Source organism: Aquarana catesbeiana, linkage group LG06 (genome assembly GCF_042186555.1).
Source record: "Aquarana catesbeiana isolate 2022-GZ linkage group LG06, ASM4218655v1, whole genome shotgun sequence".
Taxonomy (NCBI): Eukaryota; Metazoa; Chordata; class Amphibia; order Anura; family Ranidae; genus Aquarana; species Aquarana catesbeiana.
In genome coordinates, this window is record NC_133329.1 from 52,245,522 (window position 1) to 52,262,980 (window position 17,459).

General features: G+C 40.6%; 2 protein-coding genes across 9 annotated transcripts in view; both read right to left on the reverse strand.

Moving 5' to 3' along the window:
* LOC141148404 (eukaryotic translation initiation factor 3 subunit C-like) overlaps positions 1-17,459 on the reverse strand; it is a gene marked incomplete in the record, with an annotated part of 532,271 nt that overhangs the window by 253,712 nt on the left and 261,100 nt on the right.
* LOC141148401 (interferon-induced very large GTPase 1-like) overlaps positions 8,765-17,459 on the reverse strand; it is a 175,577-nt gene continuing 166,882 nt past the window's right edge. For all 8 annotated transcript variants that reach the window (XM_073635875.1, XM_073635873.1, XM_073635872.1 and 5 more), the window contains one exon: positions 8,765-16,981. In XM_073635875.1, coding sequence (XP_073491976.1) covers positions 12,243-16,981 — 4,739 coding nt within the window. In that variant the 3' untranslated portion in view covers positions 8,765-12,242. The remainder of the gene's footprint in view (positions 16,982-17,459) is intronic.

Here is a 17,459-nt window from a genome sequence, read left to right on the forward strand (position 1 = left end):
GAGGCAGGACTGTTGGATTTGTGGAGGGTCCGGAATCCTGGAGCAAGGCAGTACTCGTGCTTCTCGTCCTCCCACTCCACCTTCTCCAGAATTGATATGACCCTGGGGAACGCAGTGGCAGTGCCAATAATAAAGGACGTAGTATACTATCCGAGAGGGGTCTCGGATCACTCCCTGATGGTGGCTTCAGTGGGTTTAGGGGTCAGGGAGGTTAGAGGGCCCTGGAAGCTAAGTCCATATTGGTTGGAGTTAATAGGGGAGCCAAAGAAGATAATAACAAAGTTAGAAGAGTTTTTAAAATTTAATGAAGGCTCAACGACAGCAGGTGTACAATGGGACACACTGAAGGCATTCCTTAGGGGTATTTTGATCCAGGGGGTGGCAGGAGTTAAGAGGAGGGCAAGGGAGTGGGAGGAGGGAATTAGGAGGGAACTGGAGGCGGCAGAGAAGCAATTTATAGAAGGCCCTACACCAGAGAGGCAGAAACTGTGGGAGGAGAAACAGGAGGCCTATAGAACAGCAGTCCTGAAGAGGGGTGAAAATAAGCAACTCTTCCTGAAACAACGGACCTTTGGGGAAGGAGAAAGTGTGGGTCGCATGCTGGCCTATTTGGTAAAAACCAACTCCTCCTCCTCGGCGATCCCGGCAATCAGGACCCCAGGTGGTGAGATATCCTCTCAGAGACCAGAAATTACGGATACATTTGAGAGGTATTATAAAAACCTGTATAGGTCACAGGGGTTCGTTGGGGAGGAGGATATGGAGAAATTTTTTAAAGACATACAGGTCCCTGTAGTTACTGAAGAGGATAGAGAGGGTATAGATGCGCCAATTACACTAGCTGAACTACAACAAGCTGTAAATGGAATGGCAAATCAAAAATCTCCGGGGCCGGATGGTCTCCCGGTGGAGGTCTATAAGCACTACGGGAAAATCCTCCTGCCGGAGTTGCTGAAAACGCTGAACTGGGCTCTGCAGGGAGGGTGTCTGCCTGTCTCTATGACTGAAACAAATATCATCCTGCTCCATAAAGAAGGGGGTGACCCACTAGAACCGTCGGCATATAGGCCTATATCTTTGTTGTGTACAGACGCCAAGATTCTGGCAAGGGTTTTGGCTGCTAGACTTAACAAAATTATGCATAAACTCATCCACGTGGATCAAACGGGATTTATTTCCCGTAGGACCACGAGTATGAACATTAGGAGGGCATATATGAATCTCCAGACCCCGACAGAGAATATAGGTTCAAGAGCAGTGGTATCGCTGGATATAACTAAGGCCTTTGACAGTCTAGAATGGCCCTATCTCTGGCGGGTGTTGGAGGAGTTTGGCTTGGGTCCTGTCTTCAGAAAGTGGATAAAAATATTGTATAGGGGCCCAAGTGCGAAGGTTAGGGTTAATAAAGAACTGTCAGGGAAAATATGCTTAGAGAGGGGGACGAGACAGGGATGCCCCCTGTCCCCCCTGCTGTTTGCTCTCGCTATGGAGCCACTAGCAATCCATATTAGATCTAGCTCCAAGATCGAAGGCTTTGTAAGAAGAACAGGAGAGGAGAAGATTGCCCTGTATGCCGACGATGTCCTACTGTTTCTTGGAGATACGGAAGGTTCTCTTAGGCAAGTAATGGACATAATGGGAAGGTTTGGCAGCGTGTCAGGACTGGTGGTGAATTGGAGGAAATCTGCACTACTGCCATTAGATAACCCCAATGGTCCGGACATGTCGGGAATTCCACAATTAAAAGTAGTCTCAAAGATTCGCTACCTGGGCATAAATATGTCAAAAGACCCCAATCAATATATTGTAGACAACCTAGTTCCACTATTGGGTAAATTTAGGGGTAAAATAGATATCTGGAGCCGGTTGCCCCTGTCTGTAGCAGGAAGGGGCAACCTGATCAAGATGGTTTGGTTGCCCCAACTGCTGTATCTGCTACACAACGCGCCGGTGTGGCTGAACAAAAAGTGGTTCCAAAAGATCGACTCACTTTTCAGGGAACTGTTGTGGAGAAGGGGGAAGGCCAGGATTAGCCTTCAGAGCTTGCAGTTACCAGTTAAAGAGGGGGGGATAGCCCTCCCGCATCCGAGGTGCTATTTTCTGGCAGCACAGCTGGAGCATATTCGGGGTGGAAGTGCTGACAGAGGTTTGTTAACTCTAGAGACACCCCATAAAATCGTAGTAGAAGCACTGGAGGCAGACTCACTAGTTGGTAGAGGCCCCACAACTAAGTTAATAACTAAAGTCTGGAAGGCAACAAATACCTTAATGGGATATGTTGGGTTTACAGAATATGCTCCCCTCTGGCATAACAGAAACCTACAGGAGATAGGGGCTATGGGGGAATTTAAGGAATGGGCGAGGTGGGGTATAAATAGACTATCCCAGCTGTATAGAGGGAGGGTATTGAAATCTTTTGAGGACCTCCAAAGGGAATACAGTATCCCAAGACAAACATTCTTTAGGTATCTGCAAATGAGAGTGGCACTGGAGGTACAATTTAGAGTAAATCCCCTAGCCTGGACAGACGCTACACTCCTCCAAAGGGTGATTAAGTCCGGGGAGATGAAGGGCTTTATCTCTGGAATATATGCGCAGCTGTGCAAGGAAACCATTGTCAGATCAGAGCATCTGGGCTGCAGGGAGGGGTGGGAAAAGGATGTGGGAAAGCTGACTGATACACAATGGAAAGAAATACTGGAGGTGGGACAGGAGGTTTCAGTTTCACCTGCACAGAGACTCTCCCACCTAATGTTGCTACATAGAGCATATTACACCCCAAAAAAATTATTCCGTTTCGGTGTAACTGATGCTAAGTGTCCCAGGTGTGGGGAAGAGGGCGATCTGATACACATGGTATGGAGGTGCCCCAAGCTAGTACGTTACTGGCGGGGGGTTGTGGGCTCTATTGAGGGCAAATGGGGGCTTTCCCTGGAGATAGACGTCAGATTCTGTATTCTTGGATACAGGGTATGGAGACGGGAGGAGGTAGCAGCTAAAATAGCCGTTCTGAGGTGTCTCTACCAGGCCCGGAAGCTCATTATGCAGAGATGGCAAACAGTCCTTCCCCCTGCAGTGGACGAGTGGGCTAAAACAATAAATGAGGTAATATGGAAGGAGAGAGCCCTATATATTAGAAGAGGGAACCTTAAGAAGTTTGAAAAGATGTGGAACCCGTGGTTGGAAAGCCTAGGGTGCCAGGAATAAAGGGAAGGTTGTGGCCCAAGGTAGGGGGTGGGTAAGGGAAGGGTGGGAGGGTTGGGGGGAAGGGAAGGGAAGGTAAAGAGAAAAAGGGAAAGCTTCCGATCGCCTTAGTGTACCATATGATGTATGTCCCTTTTCCAGTGGAGTATGTCCACGCGAACATGTAGGTGTGTTAATACAATATGATGTATGTAAATAAAAAAAAAAAAAAAAAAAAAAAAAGGCCCCATTCACATTTCCCATAGTAAGAACGCACGTTCCCACTCTTGATTTTTTATTCGTGATTTCCATGTGTTTCTGCTTGTCGTGGCAAACAATCCAGCACCAAGCTTTGGCCCCGAGCTAGGCTCATCTTTTCAAATGTGTTTTGCTACAATTTTTATGTAACAATCATGGCAAAATTGCAATGCATTTGGGTGCCATTAAGAATGAATGACACCCAAACGCACGTCTGTGTTTTTGCCATGATTTTAGCTCGATTTGGAAATACTGACATAACGGGAGCAATTCCAAACAGTACGGGGTCTAAACATGTCTATAATATGAAGTGCAAGACCCAGATTAGCCGCATTCCATCTCCTGGTGAAATATGCATCTGATACATATAGTATAATATTTACATTCATTTTAAAGATAATTCCATACTTTACAATAATATTCTGGTTACTAGACTGTACCCTGTGGGCATGTGAAAATGTTAATACGTTTAGAAAACTATCTGAGGGAGTGGCAGCTGCGTGATCCTAAACATTTTTGACATCCCCTCAGCCACTCCTTAGACCCCTTGATTGGTCAGGTTATTTCTGTCAACACCCTCCTCCAGAACCAGAAAAGAGGGGCTGTATGAACAGTCGGAGCTCACCATTATCAGAAGAATCTGCCAAGAGACTTATTTCTTGAGAGCCAAAGACTCAGATTCATCTTATGCTCCAATGACTGAACTTTGCTGAAAACCCCAGGAATCCGGGACTTGGTAGAGTGCTTTCATTCTTAATCCCTTTTTGTTTCACTTGTATTATTATCTCTTTTCTTTTGTAATATTCTTTTCTGCAATTTTTTTAGAATATTTTATCATTTTATTTATTAGGTGTACAGTTATCACATGTATTAGTGGCATGCTGATCATGTGTAATAAGGGCATTGTGATCAGGTGTATTAGAGGTCCATCATGGGGTGGTTCATGTTGCCCTTTAAGTTCCCTTAAAGTAGAATTCCAGGATCCCTGTTGAAGAAAGGTGTGTATACTTACCTATTCTCAGGCCACTCCGGTCCAGTCACATAATCAGCCAGCACCAGCTAAAGGGGATAGGAGAACGCACTCCAACAACGCCTGAGAGTGTTGCCTAAGTGGTGATGTCACTCATAGTCTTACTATGGACCATCCATTGTTGGCGGCCCCTCCTTTCCCCTGAATCTGGGCTGGCTGACACAGAAGATTCAATAAGGTGACCAGACTTATAGAAGCTTGTAGGTAGCTTTTAGCTTTTTTAATAAAGGGAGATTATTTTACGTCTCAGTTTGCCTCATTCCTGTTGCTGATACAAGTGAACACACCAATCATGTCCAGCAGTTACCAGTGTTCCTTCCCACAGCGTGATCGATGTATGGAGTGAAGTGAAGAGTGAAGTCCCCCTTTGCTTTTCTTAATCTGCTCCTACCAATCCTCTTTCCCGGTCACCCTCCCTGGCATCACTCTGCTCCATCCTACCTTCTACCAACCTCACCGACAGCCCAGGTTCTTCCACTGCCTGTTACATTTTTGCCAGGTTTGCCAGATGGAGTCCGGGCCCAGTATGGGGGGACTGTCTGTACCCCCTATCAGTGGCTCTGCATATGTATATGCTTTACTGTTATTGTTTACATGGATTTTATGATTTTGACATGATGTCAGAGGTCAAGGGGGCTCTTTTTGATGTTTGCTTTTCTTTAATTGGTGGATATTTCCTTAAATGCTTGCTTACTGAACTTGGCACTTTTCCGATGCTTGACTAAGGGGTCCTATGCAGCTCCAAAATGTTGTACATACACTTGATGTGATTGATTTAATAAATCTTTGGACTTTTACATGGATTCATGGTGTGCTGGTGACATATACCTTCTCCTATGTTGATAATTAGTTAACCAGCTGGTACTTGTTGCACCCCCCCCCAAACTCCAGACTTCACCCATAAAGGAGTGAGATGGGACTAGGTTCATGATCGAATCCTCCATACAAGTCTGTGCTATTTGTCAAGTTTGTTTAATTGTTTCCTAGTTAGTGGTGGAGTCATTGGTGGAAATATTTATTTTGCTTTCATCCCATAGGATTGAACAATCTCTGGGATACAATAATCACATTGTTTATAAGCTACATCTCAGATCACAGTAAAATACAATTCAAAACAAAGATAAATACAGATGTTGCCCTTGGACAAACAAAGCTATGCTTACCGAAGAGTGATCTGGGAAACCATCTGGGCACCCATTTTGGTTCCAGTCCATATTTTTTTATTTTTTTTTACCAATAAAATTTTTATTGAGCATATGAATTGTCATAACAAAGTAGGTGACATAGTCAATACAATCTTACAGGGCATCATACATTACAGCCAATTTGGTCTGTGTTTAATTCAGGTTTATACAATAAAACTTTTTCTGTTTGTGTGTACAGCCCTTATTACCACTTTAACTATTACAACCGTTGATGAAACCATTAAAACTGGGTCAATTAACAACAGTAACCCCTTACCTTTCCCAGTCCATATTTTAAGTACCTCCGCTGTAACAAAAATGACTCCCCTGCCTCCACAATTTGTGTGATTGTACATTACAGATACTCTCACCAGAGTCTCACACTAGTTTAGAAGTTTCTCCGACCAGCTGTATATTAGACTTTGGATGCAGTAATTGTGATGTTTTCTCAGCTCACAACAGGAAACAAGGAGCTCAGTGGATTTCTGCCAGGATCAGCAGGTATTTTCTGTACTTTCAGGGTCTTTATAGGGATAGAAGATGAGGAAATGTGTATGTTTTGTTAAAAGGCCCAGAATGTGGTTTAGATTTTGTCCTGACAAGAGAGATTGTCATGGTCACCTCCCATAAAGTTGGGTTTCAATCCAAACTACACCACAGGAATTCTACTTTGGCTGTGATGTATGTGCAGATCTTGATAGGGAAACTCCTTTGTAATATTATTTGTTGCTTTTAATGTCATTATTTAACCACTTCAGTACCAGTATGTTTCACCCATTTCCTTACAAAGTCATTTTTCAATTTCCAGCATTGTGATATTTTGACTGACGATTACTCCGCCATACGACACTCTGTCCACATTAATTTCATATCATTTGTTTCAGACAGATAGAGATTTCTTTTGGTAGTATTTAATAACCACTGGGTTTTATTATTTACTATATATAGGGAAAAATATTTAAAACAAGGAGTTTCCCCTACTTTGTGTTTTAAAACATATAAAATAAAAAAGTCAGGATCATACGAACACCCCTTTTTGGAAAGCGGACATCCCAAGTTGATCTCATTTTTTTGCAGTTTTTGTAAAAAAAAACAAACATGCTGGTATTGAGGTTGGTATACCAACAAAAAACATTTGAAACTTGGTAATTGTGGACTAGATACACACAGGGGGTGGAGGGGGGTGAAGGGGTTAATGTAGAGGTCACATGTATTGTGGAAAGGAGATGAAGGGGTTAATGTACAGAAACTATAAACTTTACTTATTTTCGGATAGAATGGAGAGGGCTTAGAACACCTATCAGGTTGTTATTGCTTCCTGTGTCCCCATTGGGGAGATTCACCCTCTATATTAATCCTATTTACCATTTTCACTGAAAGTGAAAGTAAAATAAAATCCTAAATGTTTGGTTGTCCCCACAACAGGAAGAGTGGGGAAATCTTTCAATGGGAACATTAATTCAGGCAACCCTGGTGACAGCCTGGGATCAACTCATTTTAGAGGGATTTTCTCTCACTTCCTGTTTGGGTATGGCACAGGAAGGGGGAAATCACCCCAATAAAACACAGATGGCAAAAATAAACCTGGCAGAGGTTATAACTCTCCCTTACTCTATTCAAAATGGAAAAAAGCTTTTGTCTTTAGTTCTACTTTGATATACAGGTCCCATCAGAGACACTATGGAGCTGGCATATACTGTGGAGGGGTAAATGACAGTGAAGGTGAATTTTTATACTGTTGGCACTGTTACTGGAAAGCACTGGTGCTGGCTGGTGGTCAGCGGCTTTCCTTCCGATCGATGTATAATGGCTTCCTGATCACTCGCCAATAAATGAAACATGACTGCACGCTGCGGCCCGGTTTTACTTTCTGTGATGCGGTGATTGGTCATAGTGATCACATACAACAATGTGAAAACCTCTGCGCTACTAAAAGTGCAAATAAGTGTAATGCTGCAAAATCTGATGGTGTACACAACTCAACCATAGAACAAACAACAAGGTGATTTCGCGCAGAACACTATTGACAGCAACCCGTCACAATATTAAATATAAGAAATAAATGACATGTGAAAAAATGTAGTTATAGTGCTTAATTGCTACATGGGAAAGTCTAAGCTGAGAATCAAAGTGATCCCGCGGGGATAGTGATAATAAAAAACCATATCAATAATAAAAAATGATGACGTATAAAAAATAGTGGATATAAAATACAAACGTGAAAATAAATTAAAAATTAATGAAAAGAAGCGTGATGGGATAAATCAATTAATGAATCAGTAAGTCCACAAAAATGATGAATGTTGTTCATGGATCTTCTCAATAGATGAAGTGGGTGATATGGACAGAAGTGGATGGCATCTGTATAAAGATGTGCTCACAGTGCCCTTACCTCAAAAGGCATAGATAAATGCCTTAGTAGTCGATGTTGCTAGATGACAGTAAGGACCATAGATTGCCTCAGGTAGATGGATGTCGGTTGTGGGGCCTCGTCAGGCTTGCATCAAGATCCGGATATCCATATAGATAGGGAAAGAAGAAAGAGGGGGGGCCTCCAATCATGTAGTAATAAAATCCAAATTTATTAAGTAAAAAGCACTGTACAAGGCACTGCAAGGAGTATAGCACAGTACAAGGTGGCGTGGCGCCGTCACCTAATACGAAACTTCCGGTCCGCAACAAAAACAACCGGGTCACAGGGTAATGGCTTCCGGTTGCGTCGGCTAACGTAAATCCAAATTGGTTTTGTTTTATCACTATCCCCACGGAATCACTTTGATTCTCAGCTTAGAATTTCCCATGTAGCAATCAAACATTATAACTACATTTTTTCACATGTCATTTATTTCTTATATTTTATATTGTGACGTGTTTCTGTCAATAGTGTTCTGCATGAAATCACCTTGTTGTTTGTTCATAGTGATCACATGGTAAAGATCCACTCTCATTGGCTCTGTAACTTTTGCCTGTGATCCACTGTGTCCAATCACAGGACTGCCCATGCACAGGAGCTCCCAGAGGGCATTATGACATGATAGGGGAGGGGACTGGTCATACATGTACAATGACTGGACTACAAGAGGTTCAAAGATAACACAAGACCACAAGCTGTGTATAGAAAGTGTTTATTTTCATCTCATTATCTCTGTTAGGTGTTCTTAGCACCAGTGACATTTACAATCAATTAGCAAAAAGTGGTTATCACAGCAAACCCTGAGACTGTAATCTAATCCCTAAACCCAATCCTTAATGTAGACCTTTCAGTAACTTTACAAGGCTGAACGATTGATTCACTGACATGTCACAGTAAACATCATCATTATTTTTAAAGCTCCACATTTTATCATTAAAAACCTATCTTCATCCTTGAAATCCATTTGAAACTTTGCCTAGGCTTAGATGATGTCATCAGTCTGCTGCAGGCAGGAGGAAGCATTTCCTCTGTCTCCCCTCCCCCAGTGATAGGACCGCAACATGATAAAAAAAAGGGGGGCGCACCAGCCTTGTGCATTATCCTTTGATGGAGATTGCTACCAGTAGACGGATCGTCATAAACCAAAGAGTGTTACATTGTGGTTTTCTTTCTATGCTTGTGAGTCATTTTTAATAATTTTTCTTTTAACCGCTTCCCAACCGCCGCACGCCAATATATGTCGGCAGAATGGCACAGCCAGGCAAATGGGCGTACCTGTACGTCGCTTTAAATGTGCCGCCCAGCGGGTGCGTGCCTACCGCGTGTCTCACTGGTGCGCCCTCGGGTCCCGGGAGTTTGATGTTGCCGGGCGGCCCGCTATTGTGGTCGGGAGAGGAAGAACGGGGAGATGCCGATGTAAACAAGACATTTCCCTGTTCTTCCTAGTAACAGGACAGTGATCTCTGCCCCCTGTGATCGCGAACAGAGATCACTGACGTGTCACTCGTAGCCACGCCCCCTCACAGTTAGAATCACTCCCTAGGACACACTTAACCCCTTCAGTGCCCGCTAGTGGTTAACCCCTTCACTGCCGGTGTCATTTTTACAGTAATCAGTGCATTTTTACAGCACTGATCGCTGTATAAATGACAATGGTCGCAAAAATGTGTCAGAAGTGTCCGATGTGTCTGCCATAATGTCGCAGTCAAAAAAAAAATCACAGATCGCCGCCATTACTAGTAAAAAAAAATAATAATAAAAATGCCATAAAACTATCCCCTATTTTGTAGACACTATAACGTTTGCGCAAACCAATCAATATACGCTTATTGCGATTTTATTTTACCAAAAATATGTAGAAGAATATGTAGAAGAATACATATCGGCCTAAACTGAGGAAAAAAATAGTTTTTTTTTTAAAATTGGGATATTTATTATAGCAAAAAGTAAAAGATATTGTGCTTTTTTTCAAAATTGTCGCTCTTCTTTTGTTTATAGCGCAAAAAATAAAAATCGCAGAGATGATCAAATACCACCAAAAGAAAGCTCTATTTGTGGGGGAAAAAAGGATGTCAATGTTGTTTGGGAGCCACGTCGCACGACCGCGCAATTGTCAGTTAAAGCGCAAAAAGTGACCCTGTCATTTGGCAGCCAAATGGTCCGGGGCTGAAGTGGTTAATAAATACATCAAAGGATAATGCACAAGGCTGGTGCTCCGTCTCTTTTTTTTTACTTTCTTTTCTGACTGCTAGGATACCCCTATCCTGGAGGGCAGCAAGGCCTGAGATATTATCCACTCTGAACTTTGTATCGCCTGGTCAACACATTTGTGTGCAAAGAGTATTTGTTTTGCTGCTATAATAAAATTGTAGCAAGTCATAAGGTGAGAGGCTGTGACAGAGGCTGATTTGTGTCAGGCATTAGTGAACACTGAAAAGAACTGCACAGGCACAATGATTTTCTTGACTAAGCCGACATCTCAGCCCTGGCAGTAGATGGTGACCCTGGATGATGCCTGAACAAAGATGGCGCTGTCTGAAGAGACAAGCAGATGAAGATATTGTCAGGGGGAGTTCTGTGTTCTCTGTGAGAGGTGATAAATACCTGGAAGAGTTAAATATTACCAATAATGTACTGAACGTAAAAAAAAGTTATGCTAGGCCAGCTTTAAACAGACAATAAAATCTAATCTAACCATTTACTTACACCTACCCACCCCTAACCCTTTACCCCTGAATCATTCCAAAATATAACAATTCTGTTATCTTAGGTAGAACAAAAGAAAGATGATGAGAAAAGATTCATTTATCCAAATTATACATGAAGTAAGAAGAATATATCACTGAGATTAACATGACAATGTGGTTATACATGGAATATACACTCAAAAACATTTTTATTTAAAAAAAACAAAAAACTCAGGGTTACAAAATACACATAGAAATTTGCCCAGTGAAAATTGCATGTTCATTCATTCTGTGTTAATGGGGAAAATAAAAGAAATGCCACTAGCCTATTTCCTGTGCCGGATAAATGTTTTCATTGATTTAAAACAGAAAATACTGCATATGGCCACTAGATGGCACTAATTATGATAAGAAAATCCAATAATATTTAGCACCTTCTAGTGGCCAAATCCAGTAATTGCAAGATCAATGAAAAACATTTGTTTTTGGTGTTTTGAATTAATAAACAAATGTGTCCACCACAGGAAATAGCCCAATGACATTTGTTTATTACCTCTATTCACACAGAATAAATACACATGCACTGTCACTAGGTGAATTACTATGCATATTATTTTTTATAAATACACCCCTCAGTGTGAGCTAAATAATTTCTGAGGTTGTATTGGAAGAACAGCTTACAATAGGTCTATGAATGTAACCATACAGTAACACACACATACTGTATATACAGAAACACTATGGAGGGATTTATCAGAACGGGAGCAGACAGATTCTGGAGCAGCTGTACATGACAGCCAATCAGCTTCTATCTTCAGCTTGTTCAGTTAAGCTTTAAAAATTAAAGCTAGAAGTTGATTGGTTGCCATGCACAGCTGCTCCAGTTTCTGTCTGCTCCAGTTGCTCCCCTCTATATGTAAAACTCCAATGTTGAGGAAAGCGATCCTATCCAGGGAATCCCCATAAATTACAAGTACTTTAGAAAACTTTCATGTAAAAACCTTCCCTAGCTCTGCTCTATAGATTCTGAGATGATCTATTTTAGTACAAATGATGAAATCCATCAACATGAGAGCTAAATAGAAGTTCTGTCATATTATAATGTAATCTGTAGTACAATAAAACATATAATCAGATATTCATTTCTAGAGAGATATCACATATATGTTAAGCAACTCTAACATTCCCAGTGCAGTGCTAGGAAAGTCATAGTCAATGGATGCAACAATTATCTGTAATATGTATTGGGATGTTCTGGAATCTTCTGAGAGAAGTAATGAGCCCATTATATCATCAGAGGAATGAGGATTATCAGACATTCTGTTCACACCCTGATTACTGTGACCATGGTTGTGGGGGAAATATTTTAAATGTTTTTTCCAAATAGAGAAAATCAATGGAAAGATTATTTTTAATATTAGTGAATGATTTGCAGATAATAAGTTGGATGAGGAATTACATGTTGTTTGTTGATTTGTCTTCTCTTTTTAGCTATTGAACATTTTCTTTAAGCTTTGGAGAGCTTTTTCTGTTGTAATAGATTTCCAGCCATTGGGAATTTCTGCTGGTCTTGCATCGTATTCTTCAGCAAACTTCTCATTAAACATCACAAAAATATATTTCCAATAATCTGAGGACTCGATGCTGGAATCTGGTTGTATGGCCCAGTCTGGATAAATGGTACGATAATCTTTGTATGGGTGTGATTTGTCTTTTGTGTCTGAGTTTTTAAATGTGACATCAGATACAACAGACGTACTACATATATCAGTGGTTAGGATTCCAGTATGACTCCATCTGTATCTTCCCAGTCCTTTGGGTCTGTGGATGGTAGCAAAGTGCTCCTTGTGTTCATCACCTCCGGCCTCACAGGGGACACCACAGAATGGACATTGCTTCCCACAGCCAACAATCTTCCTGAACAATACATCCTGAGGCTTCACCGTCACCCTGGAGAGTACAGACTTTATATCCATAGATTGCAGCTCTGATAAGACTTCTGTTTCTGTATCTCGGAGGAAGAGCTGAATGTCAGATGAAAATTGTCCAACATCAGCCGTGTTCTGGAAAGTGACCGCTTGCATCTCATTCTGTGGGATCACTAATTCTTCCTTTAGTATCTCACATACACTTTTCAGAAAATCTGAGACTGATGAACTTTTAACAGAGTTGTCTTCAGTAAGAGCTCCATTTATCTTTTTGTCCAGTGAAGAGAGCAGGTTTTCTTGTAATGGTTTTAGGATTTGGGGCTTTGTATATGTTTCAGTGTAATTTAATATCCAGTCTTTGGTATAGTTCTCATATGATAGTGTATACTTTACATATGTCTGGAATGACATTTCTTCCAGCAGCTCCCTTAGTAAAAAATCTTGAAAGAATGTTCTACTGCTGAATTTCTTGTCTGAACTTACTATCTCATCCACTATTTTCTGCCCAAGATGGCGGAAAACATGATCCATTATTGCTGGTTTTAGACATCGCTCACAGAATTCTTTGGCTTTAGTCTGGCAAATATCTTTCTCTTGAAATAGACTGATAAATGTTTTTAAATATCCAGGCTTTAGTTTCTCCAAACACAGTTTTGGATCGTTCTCTTTAATGAATTTCTCATGCATCTCCTGAAAATCTCTGGAAGCTTTTCCAAGAATGTGAAGCTTGATATCCAATTCAAACTCTGTGGACAAATGAAGATTTTTGGACTCTTTAGAAATCTCTGTTGTAACCATATGAAGTAATTCCAGGCAGTAGTTGTCACTATAGTCCTCTCCAGTTTCCACTTTCCCTCTGATATATTTGTTACAATTATCTATAAGAGATTGAGCAACACTATTTATTTTGTCGAAATGTTCTTTTTGGTACCCAAAACCAATTTTATCTAAAAATTTACTTGTATATTTCTTTAACCGTCCACTCTCAATATATTTCTCATCTATCTTGAAATCAGTCTGTGTGATATCTGCCAAGTCCTTCACACCCAGTAAGCGTTCATTTACAGCTGATCCTTTACTGCTCATGTCATTCTTTAGCTGATTTAACATAGATCCACTGACAATGTGTGTTTTTAATTTCTCTATCTGTAGATCACTCAGTGTCCTCTTCCACATCTCCTCAAATTCTTTCTTTAACTGGACATTATTCAGAGTTTTTTTCTTTTCTCTGCACCTCTTGAGGAGATCTGTGATTTTGTCTTCAATCAATTTCTGTGAATTAGTTTGCATATTCTGAATCTTGAATTTCCCTTTTTTAATTGAAACAGCCTCATCAAACTTCATAAAAGAATTTCTTTTCAATTCCTCCTTCAGGGATGTTGTGCTCAGAATAAAATCTTGTTTGTATCGTTCTATTAGATGAACATTTTCATTTTTATTGTCAAAGTAGTTTTCCAGCAATTTCAAGATTTCATTTTCTCCAATAATCAACAAATCGTTGAGCTTATTCTTAAATGTGGAGCAAAGTTTTTCATTTAGACTCTCTGCAGTCTGATTCTTAATGTTTGTCTCTGTACGGATCAGCCAATCATGGACAGCTTTTCGGAACTTCCATTCCCACTGTGAGTATTCTATAGACAGGTTATTATAAGCTTCTGCCACCAAACTGTTCCTGAAGCTGAAGATGAATTTCTCATGTTTTACAGCATTCCATAAACTTTCTATCCATGTTATAAATTCAGGAATGGTTAAAGGCTTGTTCAGGGATTCTTTGCTTGTCATTAATTCTAATAAATACTTTTTCAGTTCAGACACATGTTCACTGTACCCAGAATTTACTGGAGCCATTGGTGGGACTCCAAGCCAGAGCCCAGGAATGTAACAGTTGTCTTTCTCCAGATTGTAATCCATCACATCACTGAAAGTTCTGGTTTCACTTTTGTTTTCCATCTCTGCAGCTACTTTTGTCATTTCATTCAGCTGTTCCAGAAGTTTCTTCCTGTCTCTCATGTTCTTGTCATGAGCGGACACATCACTCACATTCTGATGTACAAACTGGCAGTTGGGTCTCTTCCCTACTTCTTTCATTCTAAGAAAAGCATGGACCACAATCTGTAAAATATCCTTCATTTCTGTTGTGTTTTCCATGGCCATATTAATTATGGTGATATCACTCAACCCAACCACTAATGTGGCCAGTTCATTGTCATGTTCATAACTTCCCTCCAAGGAAGCCAACTCTGGAGCTTTCAGCCCCTCAGTGTCAATCACCAGGATGAAGTCACAGCCCAGCTCCACCTGGAATTTCTCTTTCACATTAAGAAGAGTCATGAAGGCTCCTCGTGTGCATCTTCCACTAGCCACCGGAAACTGCAGACCAAACATGGTGTTGAGAAGAGTGGATTTTCCTGTACTCTGCACTCCCAGCACAGTGATTACTCTCATTCTGCTTTTTCCCCCTGTTTTGCTGTCCAGCTCTTTTAGAACATCAGTTATCCACCGTAAGGGAATGTTGGAGGCATCTCCATCTATCAGTTCCAATGGGAAACCAACCAACAAGAGATCAGCAGCAATTCCTGGCAGTCTATTAAATTTTCTTTTTCTTTTAACTATTTTGTTTTCTTTAACCATGGAACATTCAGCTTCATAAAACTGTCCCATCTCACGTAGGAAATGTTCAATTCCCAAAGAACTGTCAGAGATTTTCTGGTCTATCTGTTTGAGCTCTTGATTATTAATTAGGGTATTGTTACATTTTTCTTTGTATTTAGCTTGTAGAATAGAAAGATGAGCTCTAGCAACTGAATCAAGTTCAAATTTCATCCATTTCAGAAAATATTGTTTCTCAGTCTCAGACAAATGAGTGATTGCATCAATAAAGAGCTTTAAACCATTGGGCAGATCATGGTTATGTTGTTTCTCATGTAGTGAAATGCGTTTCTTTATCAGGTCATCTTGATATTGTTGTGTGTCTTTACCACCTTGCTTTGTCATTCTGCAAAATTCTTTTTCCACTTCAGATAACTGTCTCCAGAGATCTCCCTGTAACTTCATAGTGTTCTTTTTGTACTCAGACACATTTGTTATTTCTTCTGTAATTTTCCTGGCGTATTCCCTGGCCTTCTGACATTCAGGAACTCTCTCATCCACTTGGATGTCCAATCCATGAGTTCCTTTTTTAAGGTCTCTCATTGTATTTTCTTTTGGCTTACTGTTTATTAAATTAATAATATTGCTTTGTAGTTTTTTTACAAATGCCGACTCATTTGCCATGCCTGCGTGTATTATCACATTTGTTTTTTTGAACTTTAGCACTGGCATTAATTCTTGAAGGGCCATCTTTGTCTGTGCACTCACAGTTTTGCCAGGACCGGGAGTAACAATGAAGTAATACTGGGTGTCAGTGGTAGTACAGGATGATAACAGTCTGAATTCCCTCTCAGAAATATCTGCAATGAATATAAACACAGCTGATGAAATTCTAGTCAGAAATGTGAACTGGTCCCAATTGGTCACCAGGTCTCCTCGTAGGTTGGTCACTGCGATGGGTTCTGGGAAAACATCAGACTTACCAGAGGGAAAATACCAGGAAACTTCTACCAGTCCATCAGATATTTCCCTCTTAATGTTTCCTCCATCCATATTGTCATGTATGAAGAAGTTATTATGTAGCTGAGCTGGATTAAGAACTTGGTTCAGGATTTTAGATTTGGATAATTTGTTTTTTCCCAATCTGACATAAGACAAGATTGGCATGGATGTATTCACCACATTTTCTTCTCTAAAGCCTTTACTGTCCACTAAAGACTGAGGTCTCCACTTCTTCACTATGTCCCTCATTGCCCAAAGCATGAGGGTGCAGTGTGACCCATCATCAGCAGGGAGCAGTAGAGGAACAGCAAACTGACACATGGACAATTTGGTTACAATCTCTTGTTGAAGAAAACTGTCTGAGCAATGCAGGAGGACACACAGGACATCCAGGGGGTGAACAGAACTAGATGAATTATCATCTGGAACTAAAGAATCATTAATTAGGTTGTAATCATCATCATTATCATATACATCAACACCAGGAGACTGATCTTTCTCAAGAAGAATGTCTCTTGCAGTCCTATTTAGGGCCATGAGTTTCCTCAAGTAATTCCAGGGAAGATCCTCTACATTTTTAGGTGGTTTGTCATGCATATTCTCCAAGCCAACGCTCAGGATATCCTTCAGAGTCAATTTCGAAATCTTTGACATTTTTTCTGCAAGCTGATGATAAGTAGTCTTTTTAGTCTGGTTGGTATAGAGTTCTGTAAGAAAATACATTTTTAATGTTATATGTTTTTACATAACCATTCAGTTTACTTGCTAAATTGTAATTTTTGATAAACGGCGCACCCTATATACACATCAACTTTAAATGCAAAAACAACAATATCGTGAGCAACCACTAGATGTCTCCAGAGGATAGACATAAATTAACTAACATGTGAAATCTTTTACAATATTCACTCTAAAGTGCATAAGTGCAAACAAATACATGTGACTACCCCCAGATATCTCCAGTGGGTATAATAGAAAAAATGAAAAAATAGAGTGTCCAAAAAATGAATCATATAAAAGTGCAGTGTCCATGAACTTCCATCAAAGGACTTCCAATGGTGCAAAAGTTGCCATACCCAGCAAAAAAGTGACTATGGGTCTTCCTCCACCAACACCTGTCACACAGCCTACTCACCGGAACTGCATGACTTCCATTACAGGAGTCACATACAGCGGATGGTCTCT